This window comes from Rhipicephalus sanguineus, chromosome 3, assembly GCF_013339695.2.
Source record: "Rhipicephalus sanguineus isolate Rsan-2018 chromosome 3, BIME_Rsan_1.4, whole genome shotgun sequence".
Taxonomy (NCBI): Eukaryota; Metazoa; Arthropoda; class Arachnida; order Ixodida; family Ixodidae; genus Rhipicephalus; species Rhipicephalus sanguineus.
In genome coordinates, this window is record NC_051178.1 from 48,888,923 (window position 1) to 48,910,597 (window position 21,675).

Consider the following 21,675-nt stretch of genomic DNA (forward strand, 5'->3'; position numbering starts at 1 on the left):
CGACGCACTAAAGGCAAAGTCAGCGGACGCGTCGCTCTCTCGCCAAATTGCGTTACGAGATACGTCCGGGCCGAGCGGGAAGCGTCAAGCGGCTTAGCACGACATCGCCATCGAAACGACCGAGGTTTCGCAAAATGCGGTCCATCTCGTGAAATATGTAAGCTACTGCCTGCGAGACAAAAGAGCTAAGGAAGAAGGAAAGAGGAGGAAAAGCCGAACGTTAACGAGAATGGAAGAAGAATGAACGACGATTACGCGGACACAAAGGGACCCGCGGAAGTGATGACGAAGGCGAAAGATGTGCTCAACTTGCGGCCACGGAGGCGGACGCCTCGACGCGGCCGATATAAATCACTTCGCCGATAGAGATGCGCGCGAGCTGCCTATTATTTGCGCGCCTCGGCACCGCCCGCACATTCGAGAGAACAAAGCGTCCCACCAATGACTCGCGGCGACTGAAAGGAAGGCCTCGAAAGAGAGGGAGGAGGAAAAAAGAGAACGGCGAGATGTAAACGCGGCGCGAGACCGTGACACGGAGACGATCCGCCTCGACCAAACAGTCGAAAGCACTTGATCATTCACCTCGCTGGCAAACGATCGCAAACAGCCAGAGGCGAGTCGCTGGGACTTATACCGTACCAACAGTCCATACTTCTTTCGTGACTCCGACACGTACGAATGTACTCTTTCTTGTGAAATGAGGACAGAGTAAAACAAAAGAAGAGGAGAACGGGCCAAATTGCGTGTGACAAACAGCGTCAGATACGTGATGCGAGCGTTGCCTCACCCCGTTCTCTTCATCGGCGCTGCTCAATCTTCCCGGATCCTCATCAGCGCCGTCACAGCGGATAACCTCCCAGAGGAAGGCGGCTATACGAGTAGCGTTTCGCACCCCCGAGTTTACGGGCCAACAAAACAGGCAGCAGACGTCACAGACGAGGCGGCAGAGTGGGGGAGGATCGCCACCACTCGGCCGAGCAAGGAGTCCCGAGAGATCGCCCTTAGCTGGCCGCGCCTAGAAGAGCTCGCTTTCGTTTATTTCTCTTTATGGCTCAAAGCAGCGACCTCGCACTGGGCTGCGGCTGGAGGAGAACTGCCCGGCGCATTAACGCCAAATGGGCACGCGAGGACCATCCGTTTCTGAAGGGCAGTGGGAATGGGGAGGGTCACATCAGCGGCGGCGCCGACTCCGGCAATAAGAGCCCCGCGGTATAACGACGGCGGGCGCGGCTTCGGCCGTCGTCCGCTCTACTACTATATATATACACGCCGCCAGGCCGCTCGGTGGACATCGTCCAAGGAGCGATGGCCGCTTCTCGGCGTACACCGCACGGTCGCATTCTCGAGAAGGAAAGACGTCGAGCCCGCGCAAAGCAATCACTCCCCGGCTACTCGAGGGACGTCTTTGTTAACGCTGCCGCAACGTCTGCAGCCCCACGCACTCGAAGGGCGTAGAAACCGCGTCGGGTCGGCAGGACAAGATCTCTCTGACGACATGACGTCACTTTGGTCAGCTCTATCGCAATAGTTTAGCAATATGCAAGGAAGTGTCGACCGGTCTTTTCCAGCTTCCTTTAGGCTCAGGTGGTTTCTAGAGGAAGCATCGCCAAGGTGGAAGACTTAACCTTCTGATGTTGCACATGTCCCGTATCCTAACGTTGCAGAGGCGTTTGAAAAATAATGGATTACGGGAAGCTGGTAGCGACATCGTAGGACGCATCATGTAATCTCAATTGTAAAAAACGTTTTTTTAACATGAAAGTGTTTTCTGCCGGTGTCCAACAAGACTCTCATTTCCGTCACGGAAATACGTCAGCGAAATGCACACGATAAGATAGCAAAGAAAAAAAAACTACAAGAAAGAAAGTTGCGTAACCTGGAGTCGAACCCACAACCTCTCGGTCCGCGAAAATAGGTGACCGATGCTCTAACTACTGCGCCACGATCACACATACAGGAGGCTTCACGAACGCGCCCTTTATCCCTCACACTTTCCTCTTACAGTACTCTTGGTTTGCGGGGTGGTGTCGCCGTCTGCGAGCGGTAGATTGAGGTAATTCATGGCGTTCGCGATTATCTCCGCTGCTACGGCAGTCCCATTCGGCGCGTTTCCAAAACAAGTGTAATTGTGCCAACGTATTACACCGCAAGGTGGCGGCTTTAGCCCAAGCCTTGGTCATAGCTAGAGCAGGCGTTGATCATAGCATACATCCATATTAAAAAATAACAGCATATCCACGGAGTGAATGATGATGAGTGGGCGAAGCTGCGGAGGTTCATCGGTAAACCGTGAATCTTCCGTGAATTCTGCCCAGTACATCATCACCGACGCGAGATCGGGCGCGTTTATACTAAAGGTTCGATGAGTTATGACGACTTGCAGCTCACTTTAATTTTACATGTACGCTGTGAATTTTCATTGTTTAGAAAACCATTGCTTTAAAAAACATCTGGCGTCTTTCGTTAAGCAGCTGGCGTCTTTTCGTTTTGCTTTAGAAACATCTGGCGTTCTTTCGTTTTGCTTTTACAAAACATCTGGCGTCTTTCGTTGGTTTATTTCATCAATCAACGGCGTTTTGAACAAAATTTTTATTGTTTAATCACGCACAGGAGAAATCTCACCAGGCACTACCTTGGAGGTAAACAATGGCTGCTAATGGGAATGAGAGACAGAAGAAGTCGGCTTTTAGCTAACACTTACACTTCTACTTCTACTAACGTTTCCTACTGGAACATGCCAATGGCTGCTAATGGGGAATGAGAGACAGAAGAATTCGGCTTTTAGTTAACGCGCACGCTGCGAATTTTTTATTGTTCAGCAACGCACAGGAAAAATCTCCCACCGGCACCACCTTGGAGGTCAAGATCTTGTACTAGCGTTACGACTGGTTACGCACTACGACTGCGACAACTACGAGGGACGAACGGGTGCCGCCTTAAGGAGCTTCGCCCCTAAATATAGCTATGCGACGCTCGCCTGGCTGTCACAGCGCGTTCTCCTCTCGAATTGTGAGAAATCACGGCCAGACTTGAGGTGAGACACGACGCGCGACGCGTTTCGTGTCGCGTTCCTAGCCCTGCCACGGTGTGAACTTTCTGTTAACTCATTAACATTCCGCGGGATGGCGACCTTAGTCCAAGCCACGGCCCAAGCTAATTAAAGAAGCTCAGCGTCCAGTAACCGACGCCCTTCTAGCTGTCACACCGCTTTCTCTCATTACGCTTTCCCTGTACGAATGGAACGGCCTGAATGGAACACAAGCAACGGCGCGTTGCCGGAGCCAATCTCGGAGGCCACGAGTAATGCATCATGACGCTAACGAGCACCGACTGCGAACGCTTCGGTAGTCTCAGCGCGGTGGAGGCTTTCGCTGCAATAATGCCGAAAGCTCTATGGCCGGCAAAATGCGCCGTTTACGGCGATTCGATTCGGTGACGACGCTGTTACGCGATTCGCCTTTCGCGTCACCGTGTGACGCCTCGTCGCCAGCGTAGGGTCGCTTCCAAATGGACTAACGGTGTGTCTTTGACGCCTACTGCTTCCAGTGCACTGGCACCGACTACTAGGGAGCGCACAACTTGCCGTTTCTCTCCTCAAATAAAGACTCTTTGAAAGAGTGCATGTAGAGTTAGTGTTTATTATGTGCATGTTGACGCCATCTTTGCCCGGGATTTACCATATGCTGTGTCCAGGTGTATGTTGACTACTACAGCTACTACAAAGGTTTAATCATGTTCCCGGAGGCTAGCCGTTGGGATGGAGATGTGCCACCAGTCGTCAACGTGGGTGCGTACACATCAAGCGGTACTATAAATGTCAAACACCAATAGACATTTTGGAAGCTTTCGTTTATCAATGTATAATAGACGTTCAACTACTGTTGCGAGGACTCGTTTCACTTTCATGTTATGCCGATTCCTATGACGGAGAGATCAATCATGTTTTTGTTTTATTGAAACACAGCCTGTAATAAACAGCTGCAGCAACGTAGCCCTACTCTGTCACTCTGTAGCTGTTGTGTTCTATACCAGGTGGCGTCGCCAACCCAGCCGTTCAAGTCAACATCTCCGGTAACCTGCCCGGGTCAACTATGTTTCTGTCATCAATGTTTAAAGCTGAACTGCGATCTGCTTTTAACCTTAAAGGTAATGTACTTCGAGATAAAGCCCTTGCTTTCTGCCTTTTTTTATGTGCAGCAAAAAAATGCTCTATATGCCGACCAAAAGCCACTGCGTGAAGTGAAAAGCACCAATTGACACCCGGACACCTGTCACATCAATTTGGTCTGTGTGTCAGTTCACTGCAAAATCCAACTACGGGTTTATTCAGAACATGCCTTTAAGACTCCGACCTAATAGTCTAGACAAAGGTTAAGAGACATGCAAAAGCCAAGCGAGCATGAGCTGGTCATGAACGTCGCATCACACTCATCTCCATCGACCTTACTGGGCGACGGCAGTCCTCCACTGGACATAGTCCGTTGCACAATATTCCAGATATATTTTCTATAACGCACATACCTATGTTCTTGGTTGACTCAGATAAAAAGTGAACGCCGCAATCCCTCTAGCATTTAATAAATATGTTTATCATGATACACTGACAGATTCATTAAAGAAATCAGTCCAGGAAGAAAATTCCATTCCCGAAAAATTTGGCACATCCCACGCCTTGTGGGAATCGGTTTCATACGAAGCAGTCAGCGAGTAGTTCACTGCTGCATTTTTTGGCTTTGAGCCAAGCGTTACGAGGTCGATCGACGAGTTTTTGTAAGTGTAGTAGGTTTGTGCACATCGTGGGCTTACCAGGCCCGTCGACAACACTGGCGTTTAAAGCGTAACTTATGGTCTGACGTAACGTCAGCACTCACGTTAGAGCACATACGTCAGTATTATTGAAACGAAGTTCGCTTTACGGTGCGATGATCTGAATATCATACGTAACTTTCGTTAGCGTAGTCCTCCGGGGTCGAACAACGGTTGAATATAGTTTGCTGAATCATACGAATAAAAATGGAATGTTTATTAGACTGCTATAAAAGCGGAGCCAACACTGGAACCGCTGACGTTAACCTGACATGACGCCTGTATCGTAGGGGTACATATGTAGTGTCTGTTGCTTCGTTATAAAATTAGATAGCCAGCGCCGCAACACCGATTGACGATGCCCGGACATTACGCCTGCATAGGGTGTTTTTCCAAAGCAGTTTCTAGACCTGGCGTGGCTCTGTGGTAGAATACCTGACTTCCACGCAGAATGCTTGGGTTCGATTCCTGCAGGGATCCTAATTCATAATTTTTGCATTCGTCGGGTCAACGCTGCCGCTGTCAGTTTTTCTTAACGCTCTCGCATTCAAATTACCGATGTCTGTTCTTGCTGTTACTGGGTATATATTAACTGTGTATCACCTGTGGCGTGTACCCGTACACCGCGGCCCGTGGTAAGCGGGTATGTGGCACACGTGTCTGGAGGAAAGGGTTTGACGACGTGCGCGACAGGATTTTCACGTTATTCATGTGATGACCCGACAGTCATATTCGTCAAATCCTCTTACCCTCCCATGCCAGTTTTGGTCTACACCAAGTTTAGGAGGTGATCACGAGAGCACCCAGATGTAGGCGGCTAGATAGACAGATAGATAGATAGATAGATAGATAGATAGATAGATAGATAGATAGATAGATAGATAGATAGATAGATAGATAGATAGATAGATAGATAGATAGATAGATAGATAGATAGATAGATAGATAGATAGATACGTAGATAGAAGCCCGAAAAGTGCCTTGGTTTCGCTAAGAAATGCTTTGCATTTAAAAGTACACGGAACGAAAGAGTACGAGCAAGCATTCGTACTTTAGTTGTGTTTTCAGCTTGCACCGACGATTCGAAGTATGAGCAAGGTAGTACAGTCTAACCATAGGAAGCGAGTGATTTGCGGTATGGTATGGTACGATGAACTTTGTTTTCAATAAAACTCGATTTTTGAAAAGAATTTCCATGATTTAACTCGGAATATCATAACAGCCACTCCTTGACGACGCGCACGATTTGCAATAACTAAAAATAAGGTTTTTCCGAAGCATATATTCGAACATGGAAGATTCAGTCAAGCAACGCGCCTTTCGGTCGCAAGAGGGAAGTTAGCAAACGCGCGGTCCGATCTTAATGACAACAATAGGCCGGACGGAAGTAAACCTTTTCACTGTGTGGACCTGCGTCGTCTACAATGAGCGCAGAACACACGAGTGCCCCGCTATACAACACAGATACAAGATCTCTCTTCTCTGAGTCCAAATCCATGGTTTCTCGATATGAACAGACGCTTGTCCACTCAACTCCCCGAGGACAGCCTCCCCCCCCCCTTGCGGAGAAGGCCCCCCCCCCCCCACACACACACACGCCGGAAACAAAGAATGGCGAACGTGAGCAGAATCATCAGCCCCTTCCGCTAAGCCACTGTCCACAGAGGCCTCGGTGAAACAAAAGAACTAGGTACAGGATAAACATTGCTCTCTCTTTCCCTATAGCACTCTGCTCGCCTTCTCTGTTAGCCAGCCGCGCGAGAGATGAGGCACTCACCATGTTCGTAGCGATGGCTCACGACGGCCGAGACAGCGGGCTGTGTCATCGATCCGTCACCTCGAGTCGCGCTGCTGATCGCCTCGACGCGTCGACTCCTGCCGTCGCCGAAGTGGAACTCAAAGACCACGTCCGAGCCTTTGGCGACGAGGGCACCGAACTGGACACCGCCTGGACGACATTCGCGCGGTTGCTGCTGCCGCTGCGGCGTTGAATCTCGCTGTTGTTCTCGCGTCGGACTCGGTGACACTCGATCGTCCGGGCTCTGTATCGACAAGGTGTCTCTAGTCGTCGTCGACAGCCGGTCGACGTCGTCGCGTTGCCCTGCAGTTCCTCGGTTCACCTGGCGAGGCTTGCGATCAGGCAGCAGTACGCGTGGTACTCTCGTTACCGCGGTATCAAGGTCACCTTGGACTTCCTCTTCTTCTCCCATAAGTAGGACTTCTAGACTCCGCGAATCGCCTTCTTCCCGGGAGATTGCAGGAAGCAATGTCACCGACTGGTGCTGGTATGTTGCGGGCCGTCCTGCGCGTGAGTGATCGGCGCGTCTTGAGCGCATTATCCCCGGAGGACGTATTTCGGCCGGCTTGCACTTCCGAAGGCAGGGCTCGACGGTTCGACGATGACGTCCAGTGTTGCGATTCGAGAGAGGCGTCGAAGAAATGCTGGCGGCTTCTCCGTTTTCGGAGTCGCTACTGTTGCCACAAGGCTGCAGCAGAACTACGTAGGGGTCTCCGATGACGTAAGCGGCCAGGCCGTCGATGGCTTCCACTACTCTCAGCGACTGCTCGAGGTGGGCCGCGAGATGGGCGCCGCTTTGCGACAACAGGGCGTTGGAGACGGACACGCTGACGTTGTACGTGCCCGGAGCGCTGAACCGGTGACGCGCAATGCTGGCTCTTCCTCGGCTGCGGTAAAAATGAAGGTAAAAATCATTATAACACGTCAGTGCCACCACTCTAAACGATAGCGCGTTTAGTACATTATAAGCCCAAGACTGACAAGGAAACTTTGAACTGTTCGACTGATTCTTCAAGTCTTCAGGAAATGCTCCGTCCAAGTGTATGTATCAATGCACTCATTACTGTAGCATTTCATTTCAACTGCGACGCGAGCCGGCCTTAGAGACCAAAACATACAGATGCACATGGCAATCTTGCTTCTCCTGGCCACAGTGGGCGTTTAAGTAAAGCTACGGCGACCTCCATCCTCACACGAGCAATCCACCCAGTTCATCATCGACGCATACTTGATATAAGCCCGTCATCAGGTGTGGAATGAAGCTTACGTTTCCACGTTTGTTGGCTCGCTGGTTGATATTGCGTCAGCCACTTCCCAAAGAAAAGTCAATCCCGTGCCAGATATGAGTTCGGCCTCCAGTTCAACTGCATCCCCGAGCGGCAGCAGAGGAAAAGACACAGGCCTGCGCACCATCATCCTCAGACCGAAGGCGGGCTCTTCCACGACGGCAACGGCGAAGCGAGTAACACTGCCGGCTCGGTTTGTGCAGCTGCAGCAGGGTAAAGTGACAGGAAAGAATAAATAAAACGCGTTTTTAGGATCGGGACGCTGAAAACTTCTACTACAATGCGTTGTGTCATGGCAACCAAAGCAGCGATATCAAAACACGCTTAATATTGATGATGGAGTTATCCTCTATACATATGCTTATATCATATGGACATATGAGCAGCGTATTATAGCAGTATGTATAGATGATAACGTTACAAAACAATGCATGGGCTTCAAGATGCTGACACACGCACCAGATCCACCTTTCTTCCTTGCCTTTCGTAACACGCGTGATCGGGTTTCACCGGCTGGACAACTTGAACGTTTGGGTATGTTAATGCTGGGCGCAAGCCGCGTCTGGTTGTACCCGAACCTTCTCGAATGTTTTCTACTGTTTTAATAAGATTACTTGCGTGAAGCAAGTAGTGGAGCACTACCTCGAATGTAGCCGATAACCAGCGATCATGTTGGAATCAACCGTCACTCATGGATAAATAGCAGACGCGTTAGATCCGTGCGGATAAGTTTTCCGACGTCCAACGAATACGCTCGCCGCTATAGTTGTATCGTTAGTGTTACCAGCTATATTGGACACAAGTATAACCAATAAGGAGTTCAATATTCATTTTGCGCATTGAATGTTGAAGCCCTCACAGTCAAAACCACGCGACAATACGCCACAGTGGAGTACTCCCTATCCTTTCTGACCACCTGGAATTTTCACTTGCGCCTCTATAAAGTCCGTTACACGTGCGCCTTTGCGTTCAACTCGAAATGAAACGTAGAGACTGACACTGGGAATTTCTCTCGTGATTTCGTGTTCAGTAGCAGAAGCTCATAAGCTCTTCAGCCACCGACGTGCAACATGACCAATAGTGTCTCGGCTGTATTAAATTATTGCGTTCGTTCTGCGTTATCTTCTGTTGTACTTTTTCTGTCATAATTTTGCACTAAACCATGACACATTAATGGCTAAAGGACGTGACCGAACCAACCATTATTTAAAGCTTCCAAAACATGAGCCCCCCTCCCACGCCATGTCCCCCCCCCCCCAAAAAAAAAGAAGCATACAGAAGAGTAAACATAAAGAAAATAACACGGCTGCGATATTGTGGCAGGAATAGCACATGTAAACACATGTAATATTCTTGTATTTGTATCAATAAAAAAACTAAATCTGAAATCTGAAACCCATTCGTTTTCATCGTCCTCGCCGTTACACTTACGTAAGAATCAATTACGTTACCAGTTATCATTTTTCGTAAGATCTCTTACGTATTTAAGGTAACAGAAAACCACAGGAATCGCTTATATTTCAGCTAGACCGTCGTTTTCGAAAGAAAGGATCGCCTAAATACTTTGGGAATGACATCCCAGTGTCATAAAAGAAATATGGGCTTGATAATACGCCTACCTGCCTAGTTATGCAACGCGGCAGATTGCTTTTGTTTCAAACGGCCAAACTCGGTGTCAAATAACTCGTCTAAACACGAGCCCGACGTCATTTACGTAACGTTTATATTTGTCCTGAGCAGCGCACTGCTGAGCGCCATCGCCCAAGCTTCGCCGCTCGTAAAAGGAAAAAAAAAAAGAAAAAAGAGAGAAATAATCGTTCGATCGTTTAAGCCTAAACGGTGAGGTCACAACCCTTGGGAAATATGATATAGCTGTTAGTGTGTAAACACTGCCGCTAATTTATTTCGCGTGGTGACAGAAGTTTAAAGTATTCCACGCTCGTTTTGCTGCGCCGCTTCGCAGTTATCTTTGTGAGGTTACCTCCTCACAATTCCAATATGGCAAACAGAAACGAAAAAAGAGTTTGTCCACATACAAGCGTAGAAGCGAAACACTTGTTACAACTTACAGTTGAGAGCTGAAAACACAACCAATGAGAAAATAACGCCGCTTTAAAACACAGAAAGGTGCTGTGTATTGAAGCTGCGTTGTATCTCGTACGAGGTATGGCAGCCCACGTAAACAGCTGGAAGGTTGTCGTCCGTGCACGAATTTCAGAGTGAAGTAGACGTAGACGAGATTGTGGGTACGATAACTGAAAAGTTCTGAGACGACGGCAGACAATGTGAGTGCCCGCTGCATTTGTAGTAAATGAGCCCAGTGCTACAGGAATTCGCTAAAGCCTTTCTTACTTCTTTCTCTCGTTGCTTAGAGTAAAATGTGGAAGGCGCTCGAACAATGCACTACACTAAACCAGGTCCCACGTTGAAAAGAGAAAATGAGCGTGATTAACATCACTTCAGAACCCTCGAACAGACGCCGCGGTAGTCTAGCAGGTAAAGCGACACGCTGCAAAGCTCAAGATCGCGAGTTCGAGTCCCGGTGCACATTCCAGGAAGCCAAATCTAATCCGCAGTCTCCCCCTACAGCGTCCCACACAACCATACCTTGGTTTTGGCACGTAAAATCCCGCAATTATTATTCACCCTCAAATATCCCGCCTATAAAAGCCTCACTGTCGCCTTTCTAACGTTAGAATATATCTGTCTGTCTGTCACGCGAACAACCTCCTTAAGAAATAGACAAGATGTAGGGCATATATATATAGAAACTTCACCTCAGTGCACAACTGCAGGAAGAAAATGGCTAACACTTAAACAATTGTCTTAGCACTGCATAACCTAAGTAAATAAACACGAGGCAGAAAGGTGACACTACCTGAGAGTCACGTGAAACGAGCCAGTGCGCGCGTAAAGGCGGCTGAAGCGGACAGTCCACGTGTCGCGTCTCGTGGTCCATCGTTTCTGGGTCCCGTCGTGGAACACAGCTCGTACGAACAGTGGAGCGGTGCCGGACACGGACGCGCTGAAGACGCTGCTGTCACCGAAGGCCGCGGGAGAAGCCACGAAGCGGAGAACCTGCAAAACGCGGCCGAGTGAGTGCACGGTAGGATCACTAACGTTCTGGTAAAAGGGGTGGACCTTCGGCGCTTTTAGGCTGAACAACACAAGCCACATACACCTGTCATAGGTGGCCAAAGCAATGAACGCGTTGGCACGTTTTTTTATTTATTTATTTATTTATTTATTTATACAAGTACCTGCAGCGCCACGAGGGCATTATTGCAGGGGGGCAATTCAGGAAAAAATAGATACAATAGCAAAATATATGTAAATTCACACACAGACATGAAAATGTGAGCAAGCGATGGACTCCGCGTGAAAAGTTGGCAACACATGCAAACGAAAAAAAAAGTATCAGCAAAAGCAGGGAGACAGGTATTTAATATCTCACGGGAGATCAGAATGTAAAAACGATTTGAATTCGGATAATGTTTTACAATGAGATATACCCTTTGGAAGTCTGTTCCAGTACATGGAGGTGTGAGGAAAAAAAAGAACATTGAAACACATTCGTGCGGCAGCGCATTTCCAAAACCTTACATTCGTGATCACTACGTGTAGAGATGAAGTGAGGGGGGGAAATGTACAAGTTTTTATTCACTCCTGTGAGATCAAAGTAAATTTGGAAAAAAGTTCCAATTTAATGGTTAGGCGGCGTCGAGATAGGGTTTTCCAACCAAGGTTGTCTTTAATTAGTGAAATGCTGCTTTTATAGGTGAAATTACCAGTGACAAATCTGGCTGCGCGATTCTGGATACGCTCAAGTTTATCAATAAGACATGAGGTGTCGGGGTCCCATGCTGCGCAAGCATACTCAAGAATTGGACGAACATACATATTATATAGTTGTTCTTTAACACTGTTAGGGGCTTTGCAAAAATTGCGTCTAATGAGGTTAAGCATCCTAGAAGATTTTAAAGCGACATGTTCAATGTGTCTAGTCCAGGTCAGATTTTCTGAAAAATAAACCCCAAGATATTTATAGTGTTGCACCCGTTCAAGTGATATATGATCCAAATAATAGACAGATCTCACAGGGGAACGTTTGCGGGTGAAAGATATAAATTGACATTTAGCACTGTTCAAAGACATACACCATTTGCCGCACCAATTTTGAATTGTGTTTAAATCGATTTGCAGACTATTAACATCATGTTCGTTTGTTATATTCCTGTAAATGACGCAGTCATCTGCATATAATCTGACACTGCATTGTAGACCCTGTACGATATCATTAATGTAAACCAGAAATAACAGAGGTCCTAAAACGGATCCCTGTGGCACGCCAGAGGTAACGGTTGTTTCAGTTGATTTAACACCATTAATCAACACATGCTGTGTCCTTCCGGAAAGGTAATTTCTAATCCAAGCTACTATAGTAGGATGAATACAAAGAGATGATAATTTATACAATAACAAACCATGGGGAACAGTATCGAAAGCCTTTTTGAAATCTAAAAAAATGCAGTCTACTTAAAAACCAGAGTCGTAGGAGTAAAACAGATCATGGCAAATTTCAACCAATTGCGTTGTACAGGACAAACCAGCCCTAAAACCATGTTGAGCGTATGAAAAGAAACTATTGTTTTGGAGGTGTTTCATCACAGCACTGTAAATTATGTGTTCTAATGTTTTCCAGCAAACAGAAGTAAGCGAGATTGGTCTGTAGTTCTGTATAGAATGTTTGGGACCACTTTTGTGAATGGGAACAACAGCTGCTGATTTCCATTGGGTTGGGACTGAACTGCTGTGTAGAGACTTGTTATACAAGATGACTAAGAAATTGGCAATTTCCTCAGTGCATGCCTTAATTACCTTGGTTGGTATGCCATCTGGGCCTCCGGATGAATTGTTTTTTAGGTTATTAAGCAGTTTAAGAATACCATTATACGTTGCAGTAACCATGGGCATATTCTCGTACTGTAAATCTGGCGTTGCAGGAGGTAGATTAGTGGACATGTTAGAAAATACCGATTTAAAGTAGGAATTAAAAGCGCAAGCCTTCTCTGCGATGTATATCTGTTTTTTTTTTCACTTTAATCGCATGCTTTATTGTGTAGCCTAAGTTACGCATTTCTTCATAAACAGTCTGACTGCGATGTTTTAAATACGCGGCATATAGGCGGCGTTTTCTGCTAATCAAAGTTCGAATTTCCTTGTTTATCCATGGTTTGTCATTACGGCGACGATTGGTCAGGAGTTTGGAAGGAATGTATTCTTCAACTAAGGTCATCAGTTTATCTGCAAAGGCAGACCACAATTCATCAATGTTTAGCGACTCGGAGAGATTACAGAAATCTGGATAAAAACGACAAAGTTCTTGAGATAATGAGGCATAGTCACCTCGGTCATAATAGTATACTTTTCGGGGTTGTTTGTGAGCTGCTCTTAGTGATGTAATATTGCAAGTACCAACGACGCAGTCATGATCACTAATACCTGGGATTACAACTACATCACGGAGCAACGTCTCAGAGTTAGCAAAAACCAAATCTAGAATGCTGGCAGAAGAATGACCTCGTCTCGTGCCCTCAGAAACAAATTGGGTGAGATCATTAGTCATGACAAGCTCCGAGAAAGAACAGGATAGTGAACCAGAGCCGGAGAACTCGGGTTTGCCATTTTTCCAGGCTACTAGAGGCATATTAAAGTCTCCTCCAAAAATAAAGTCGCAGTTTATAGTATTTAGAAATTGTGATAACTCGTCGAATGATTGCGGGTTAGTTGAGCCGGGAGGTCGGTAGAACGAGCCAACTGCAAAGCACTTTCCATTGCTCAGTCGGAGCGTTGATCAAGATTACGCGTTCCATTGCGCTTCGCAGTAGCCTGCCGGCAAATAGCTCCGGTATGACAAGGGCGTTGACGAAGACCGCTTGTTCAAACATTCACTCCACGCATAGGCACCCTCTCGTTATTTCGCTGGTGAAAAATTCCGTGCCACCACATTCATTCGATGTATTTTGCCTGTTCAGATGCCTACAGGAGTTGCATGGCAGGCCATCATGAGAAGCAGACAGAAAGCCGAAGGGCAACTTTAGCGGTCTACAATTGTATGTCCTTTATATTAACTGACTGTGTATTCCATGAACACGATGTCGGAGATACTAAACGTTCTGTGTGTGTTTTTTTTTTTCGTTTGTATAAGCTGTGCAAGTGCAGCTTCCCTTATCTACGAAAAGACAGCACTTAAGGCTTCCGAGAAGAAAATATGTCGCTGGTCTAGTTGGTTCGTTCTAGTGACGTATAAAAGTGCGCAAAGTTTTCACAGGACAAGAAGAGAGACAAAATTTGGAGGGCGTTCGAGCTTCGCTTGAAGAGATAGAACGCGATAGCGTAATCGGGTCCCGTTCGCATCGCCTTCTCAATAGGTTGCCTTGGTTCGCTGCTCGGTGGACACCTAAACCGTGCCGCAAGGAAAGAAACGCTTGTACGTGCAACATTGGCCGTTTAAAACTATCCCAGAACGCTTACTGCAAGTATACAGCTGCAAAGTGCCCAATACGTCATAATTCTTCCTTTTGCGAATCAGCGCCCACTACGCGTCCGTAAGGTAACACGCGAACCTACGTAGCTGCCCACTTTGTTGATGTTTTTGCTGCTGCTGATGATTAAATATGTCTGAGTGCTTTGTAATAGGTACGCGTTTAAACCCTTCACTCGTTGCGCAGTTCACATGGCTAGACGCTTCGCGCGATTCTACGCCTCTGCCACGCAACATTACATGCGTTAAGGAGACCCCACGCATTACGTGACATTCGAATAGGTTATTTTTTTTTTATTCGTAAGCAATTCCAAGCAATGGCATGGCTCTGTGGTAGAGAACCTGCTTGCCACGCGGAAGGCCAGGGCTCGAGTCCCACTCGAACCGAAGTTCTTTCATTTATTTATTTGCATCTATCTCGAATTTTCGCTCACGGACAACGCTGATTTTTCGCTGAGAACCCACGACGCCGACACCGTAATTTCTGCGATACCAGCTCTTTATCCTATGGCGTTAGAATATTGGGGCAGTTACGCAATAGTGGCGCGAAGGTTGAGGAAACAACGCCGCTGGTGGCTTTCCTCTCCTCCATTGCCTCTTTCTGAGCTTCACATCTCTTTCCCACCCTTTGCTATACTATATATACTATACAAGACTATACTACGCTTTAACCTCACCCACATCATTTTCCTCCTGCTCACCCTCACATCACTCCTCCTCTCCCACAGCTCCATTTCGCACACGTTGCGGTACCATACTATACAAGGCTATTCTATGCTTTACTCTCTCCCCTCGTCCTTTCCCTCCTCATCACTTCTCCTCACCTTCATTTCCATTTCCCATACATTGCTTTACTATACTATACATGGCTATGCTATGCTTTAGCACCTACCCTCCTCCTCCCCCTCACTTCCCTTTCCCACACCCTAGCTATATTATGCATGGCTATGCTATGCTAGGAGCTGCTCGGCACATAGCCGCTTTCAGTGGCGCATACCCGATCTACCCTTTCCCCTCTTCCTTTCCTTCCTCCTCACTCTCACCTCACTTTCCCACCTCTTGCTATAATATACTATGCATGGTATTGCTTTGGTAGGAACTACTTGGCACATACCCGCTTTTAGTAGCGCGTATACCCGCCGAGTTTTTTCGAACGCAGCACGTAGAACGAAAAGCTCAAACGGCTCCGCCGTTAAAAGCGAATGTTAACTCCGAACAGCTGCGATTCGGTAATTGCACAGTGCTCAGTGATTGACGTGTGTCACTTTAGGGGCTAAGCAACGCACGTGCTCTAGTTTCCACCGTCTTCAGTTCGTGTCATGCAGGCGCAATTTCTACTCGAACACTTACATGAGCAAACATTACCTTCAGCACCACAGGGGCCGAATTAAGAAAGCTTCTCGTACTCAAGTTCTCTTTGACAATGGCCAGCTGACTTAGTTCATTATATTCCCAACGTCACGATTGGATGACATTTTCTCTTAAGAACATTTCAAGCGTAAGAGGTTTTAAAAGCGAAGCATTTCTTAGCGAACCTCTGGCACTTTGAGCGTTTCTATCTACGTATCTATCTATCTATCTATCTATCTATCTATCTATCTAGCCGCCTACGTCTGGGTGCTCTCATGATGGTCTACTTAACTTGGTGTAGACCAAAATTCGCATGGGAGGGTAACAGGATTTGACGAATATGACTGCCGGATCATGACATGAATAACGTTAGAATCTTGTCGCGTACGTCGTCAAACCCTTTCCACTCGACACGTGTGGCACATACCCATTTACCACGGGCCGCGGTGTACGGGTATGCGCCACAGGTGATTGACGGTTTATATCTACCCAGGGACGGCGAGAACAGGCATTGGTAATTTAAAGGCTATAGCGTTAAGGAAAACCAACATCGGCGGCGTTGACTCAACGAATGGAAAGAATGAAAATTGGGATCCCAGCAGGAATCGAACCCAAGCATTCTGCGTGGCAATCAGGTATTCTACCACTGAGCCACGCCAGGTCTATAGACTGCTTTGGAAAAACAGCCTACGCAGGCGTAATATCGGTGCAACGTCAATTGTGGCTGTGGTGCTGGCTATCTAATGTTACAAGAAAGCAATAAACACTACATGATACTCCTACGATGTGTACTCCTACGATACAGGCGTCATATGAGATTAGCGTCTGTAGTTTCAGTGTTGGCTCCGCTTTTATAGCAGTCTAATAAACATTACGTTTGTATTCCTATGATTCAGCAAGCTATATTGAAGCATTGCTCGACCCCGGAGGAATACATTAACGAAAGTTACATATGATATCTACATCACCGCACCGTAAAGTGCACTTCGTCCACCAAAACGACGCAATGTCCTCTTCATTTCTTACGAGGCAGGGCGATGGTCTCATGCTGACCGAGGATGATGCCAGATCGATTGACAGCCGCTTTGTAGACTAGGCTACGTAGGTCACATACGCCCCGGTAGTCTACGAATACGACAAACACCATCCACTGATGTTGGTCTACGTAGCACTATCCAGGCCTACGAGCCTCGACGGCCTATACCTCACCAACGCGAAGGGCAGCTACAGGTTCCGGCATGTCTCCGGCTCTGTCGACAGGTAATTTTTCGACGAAATGACCGAGGCATCCACGAATTCAAACAGCTATAGTATACGACATACTTCACTACACATGGACCCCGCGTCACCACGATCACGACCGGATCCTATAACAAGTCATGACCAGCTGCTGGTGCTCACTGATCAAGGTGATGATGCCCTTGTTCAAGAACTGCCAAGAGCTTCTTGCACACACGCACGCGGGTTCGTGAAACGAGCGTGCGTTCTCGGGACACGTATAATCACTACATATCAGCTTACCGCTTCTGGTGTTGGTAATACCCACGTTGCCATTGGCAGCGTTACCCAACCGTAAACAACTGGTTATATAACACATATGCGGCTCTTCAACATATATATGTGTGCGTATAAAATTTATACAAATATTTAGCGTCATTTTGTAACGTGTCGCTCAGTAAAAAAAGTTACGCCACAGTGACCTACCCGCCGCATGCTTCGCATAACATCGACTCCCACGGTACATGGGATCTGCCAAATTTTTTTATATATACGAGCCAGGCTCGTACTATCTCGAGAGATTGCGCATACAAGTCGTTATACTAAAAGTTTTGATGACGTGTGTCAATCCGTGAGCACTTTGCTTGTCTTCTTGTTTGGTGAAAAGATCACATTTTTGATGTACCTCACTAGCGCTCAGGGAACCTTACCCATCATGACATGCCTAGAGTTAACGATTCCGAAAACCATGAATCAGCTAGTCAACATTAGCAAATCTTGGATGACAAAATGAGTGGTATAAAAATACAGTGTGTGATGCCGAGAAACAAGACACATAGACACAACGCCTGTTCAATAGGCCGGCTGTTCTCTTCTAAACTTCATCTTTCTCTCCTTCGCCCTAGCCGCCCGCGCGCCAGCCTCGGTGCCGCTTTTCGTCATCACAAGTGATAGAGTAATAGGTCGATTGTGCACGAAGCGAAAGCAGGCTCTGCTACATTTGTGCGGTGTATTTACGATTCCCGTTTATCAATCAGCTCGCCCAAATTGCAGTTGCTCCTAGTTCAGGAACGCCGCTTTATGTGTGATGCTGCACGGTCTCGGAAGGCATCACAGAGGGTGTTGGGAAGGTAAGCAAGCAGGTATCGAGCCAACCTGTGCACATCGTAGTAGAGTGACGTTGACGGAGGCGCGAAGCTGTCGTCGTCCGCGCCCGGCGACAGGATAGCCTGGCCACGCCGACACCGTCAGCAGCACCGAGCCGGTAGCGTTTCTGAAGAATAGCTGAGGCGGGGAGAACTGCGAAGGGAAAAGCAAAGAACAAGAGTACGCGAACGTGAGAAGCGAGCACTTGAGCCGCCACAAACTGCATCCGCTCGCAGCGAGAAGCCATGTTTGAGATGCTGACGCTAAATGTATTCGACAAGCTGATAGGCATTTTGAAAACTGTAAAGCAACAAAACACACACAGACACCTAACACGCACGAACAAACATATGAGTGGTTGTAAGCAAAAGTTATCGCTGAGGAAACGAGCAAGCTCTGAGAGAAAACGCGACTGGGCGACAAACAGGCGACGTGACTCCACTGACAAGGGCCGCGCACGACGACACGACCACCAACAACCACCGCGCAACCGCGCAAAGCGCGCGCGCGCGCTTATTCAAAATGGCCGCCCCGGAGGAAAACGGCGGCGAAAGAAATAACGCCGCCCGCGCCGCACATAACCAAAGCGACGTGACGAGGATGTGCAGTCGTCGCGAACTCGCAGCCATTGCCAGTCCTCGCACCTATATTAAAGAAAAAGAAAAGCACGGATGTCGCTCTAGTGGTGTCGCGCACGCTCTTCTCCTCACTTCTGCGACTCTGCGCGCTTGTCTCTGGCACCGAGCAAGCTCTCAACATCCCCTCCCTCCCTCCCTCCCACCGCACACACACAGGACTCGGGCTCCAAGCTCTGGCGGGGGGCTCTCAGTTCGGCATGCCGGCAGCATCCGCGTCGCGGGTCTCGCACGCAAGGCACGACCGCCCCGCCGGCACAGTCGGCGCCGAGGACAGAGACGACGACGCTTCTGAGCACGCTTGTCGTAGGATGCAGAGATGGCGGAAGAAAGCGAGGAAGGGAGTAGTGGAGACGTCGTCGTGGCAGTCGCCTAGTCAACGTCTCGTGCCGGTTTCGATTAAATGCGAGAGCCACGTCCAATCTACGCCGCGCCATGCGCCGCGCTTCTCGCTCGTGCTCGAGCTCCTTCGATGCTCGCGAGAGTTTTTTGCTGAGAGCGCATGCAGCGCGCGTCTCAATGCCGCAGGCCTACAGATTCCGCACTAGCGACCGCCCCTCCGCACTACTGCAAAAAATTAGAAAAAAATAAAGGTAAAAAACGACGAAGCGTGGGATCGATTGCCGGAACGTGCGAGGAGCTTCTCCCAAGGTCACATTTAAAACGAAAGCAAAACTTGCTAGTACTCCACCCCGATTGCGTGAATCACGGACGAATGCTGCTTTCTCATTTTGTATTTGTTAATTTTTGTATACGGAGTTACACCGCCCAACACTGAAATAAACGATGTATGAAAGCATAGAGTGGCCCGTGTTATACGGGCCCTTATCGGAGCGACTTCTGAAATATGTTCACCTTGATACGGTGCCCATCGTCGTCAGGGTGACCGGTTCCAATCAGCCCGGCCAACATTCCCTTGTGAACAATTAACAGAGCCTGAAATGTCTTTTCACCTTGTTCGGTGCACAGGCAGTTTTAATCTGCTAAGCACAGTGATAGCGTAGACACGCCGTGTAGTCGCAGCCGCGGAGTAAGTGAGTGGGACAATGGGCACGTTCTTCCTATATGGCAGAACTGAGGCATAACAAGCACGCGTAAGAGGTTCGCCATCCCATGTTTACGGAGACACTTCGATCCTCCGCCCGAGCAACAATACAAGGAAGGTGAAAGACATGCAGATCGCTCAGGGAATCACGGTATCGCGCGACTGGATGGCGTTCTTACACTTGTTAAGAAATGTCGAGACGTGGCTGTCTACTTCATGTCTACGAATAGAACTGCGACTTGCGCTAATCACATCGAACCGACACGCGCTGCTAGAAATACAACTAGTATTCGAACATGGGTTGAGCTCGGAAGTTACAATATTGAAAAGCACAAGCCCTCAACCGAGGGCGACCAAGGCCACCGCGTCACTAAGGCCACACGGCACAGCCTTGCATGGCCATATACTCCTTGTATGCATATCCGACAGATCTAAGGACTGAAAGATAGTAAATTAGTGGTATCATTGCTTGTCGACCTACAGGATCGGCTCTTTAATTAGTAGTGGAGGCGGGGCGAGCACGCTAAGACGGAAATGAAAAATGAAGTTATATACAGAGTTCGCTGCAGACACAAAACACACTGTGCACAGTATTTCGACAAGAACAGTACTCATTCCGAGGAGTTTCGTAAGTGTTTTTCTTGCGGGAAATGGACAGAAAGTGTTCCATCTTGAATGAATAAAACGCGCGAAAGAACCAGGACGAACAGCGCCGTTGTCTGCCGTTTCTTTTGTTCGTCCCCGTTTTTCGCGCGTTTTATTCATTCAAGAAGGAATCACACCAACTTGCCCAGTTAAACGTTCTAAAGAAAGTGTTCGTCCGTGGTCCGAGAACGGGTATTAGCTCATGTGACGATTGCCACTAATGACAGTTGAATTCTGACCTTAAGGCTCGCACTGTACTTGGCTCAACTGAGAAGGAAATTATCACTGAATCGTGGATGTTACGTAGGGCGTGCTCAGAGGGAATCATTATCTGTACAAATAACTGTATAGGAACAGGTGGTGTCAAGGTAATTATGCAAGGTCCATCCAGCCTTTTTAAGTATTTACACGGCGTAGTGGCCGTACAAGCGAGTATTCACCGTTTTGCATCCGAAAAATCGCCACTACCTCAACACACGCATCAGGCATGCTCAAAAGAGAAATTTCGATAGTTCTCGCTGCCTACTTCGATCAGCGAAATCGGCGAGACCAGAGGGGGCGACGGGGCGACGAGTTGGGACGTGCGCCGTTTGCGGGGTACAAACCTACGGTTTGTTAAACAAACCATACTTAGCGCGCCAGACCAATGATGTAGAACATGCACCATCCTCCAAACTGGTTCCCTTGCTTCATTTTATTTTCTAGCCGAACTTTTCGACGCTCTAACCTGACGAGGGACCGCGCATTACGCTGGCACGAGAACGAAATTTCGGCGCCCTTCTGTCAGAAGCACTTGCGCCTTAGCCGCTCCATAACGGCCGGTTTGCGCTGCGGCGAAGCCGCCCTTCGCGAGTTCCTCACCACACGCGCTTTCATTTTTATTATCATTATTATTCCTTCTCTATCCGACAGCTCCGCTGACGTCGACGCTTCTGTCACTGCGAGGGTTCAAGAGGCCCCACCGCCGAAGAGTGTGCCGTCCGAAGACGGCTCTGCTCCTATGCAAATACGTTGAAGATTGGGGCACGACTCCTCACGCGAAGAAAAGTGAAGAACGCTCCCCTTCGCGAACATCTCCGGTTTCCAGAGTGGGAAGGTTATCTTCACCTTCTTCGGAAACGATGTCGCCTCGGATCCAGTTTCTTTCTTTCTTTCTTTCTTTTTTCTTATTTCTTTTTCTTTCTTCTTTCTTTTTCTTTCTT

General features: G+C 47.9%; 1 protein-coding gene across 1 annotated transcript in view; it reads right to left on the reverse strand.

Moving 5' to 3' along the window:
* The window catches only part of LOC119385456 (uncharacterized), a 529,083-nt gene that overhangs the window by 131,710 nt on the left and 375,698 nt on the right, over positions 1-21,675 (reverse strand). Inside the window, exons 4-7 of the mRNA XM_049413202.1 lie at positions 18,158-18,301; positions 10,769-10,968; positions 7,872-8,093; positions 6,584-7,491 (exon numbers count right to left, since the gene is read on the reverse strand). Of these exons, the coding sequence (XP_049269159.1) occupies positions 6,584-7,491; positions 7,872-8,020 (1,057 nt within the window). The 5' untranslated portion in view covers positions 8,021-8,093; positions 10,769-10,968; positions 18,158-18,301. The remainder of the gene's footprint in view (positions 1-6,583; positions 7,492-7,871; positions 8,094-10,768; positions 10,969-18,157; positions 18,302-21,675) is intronic.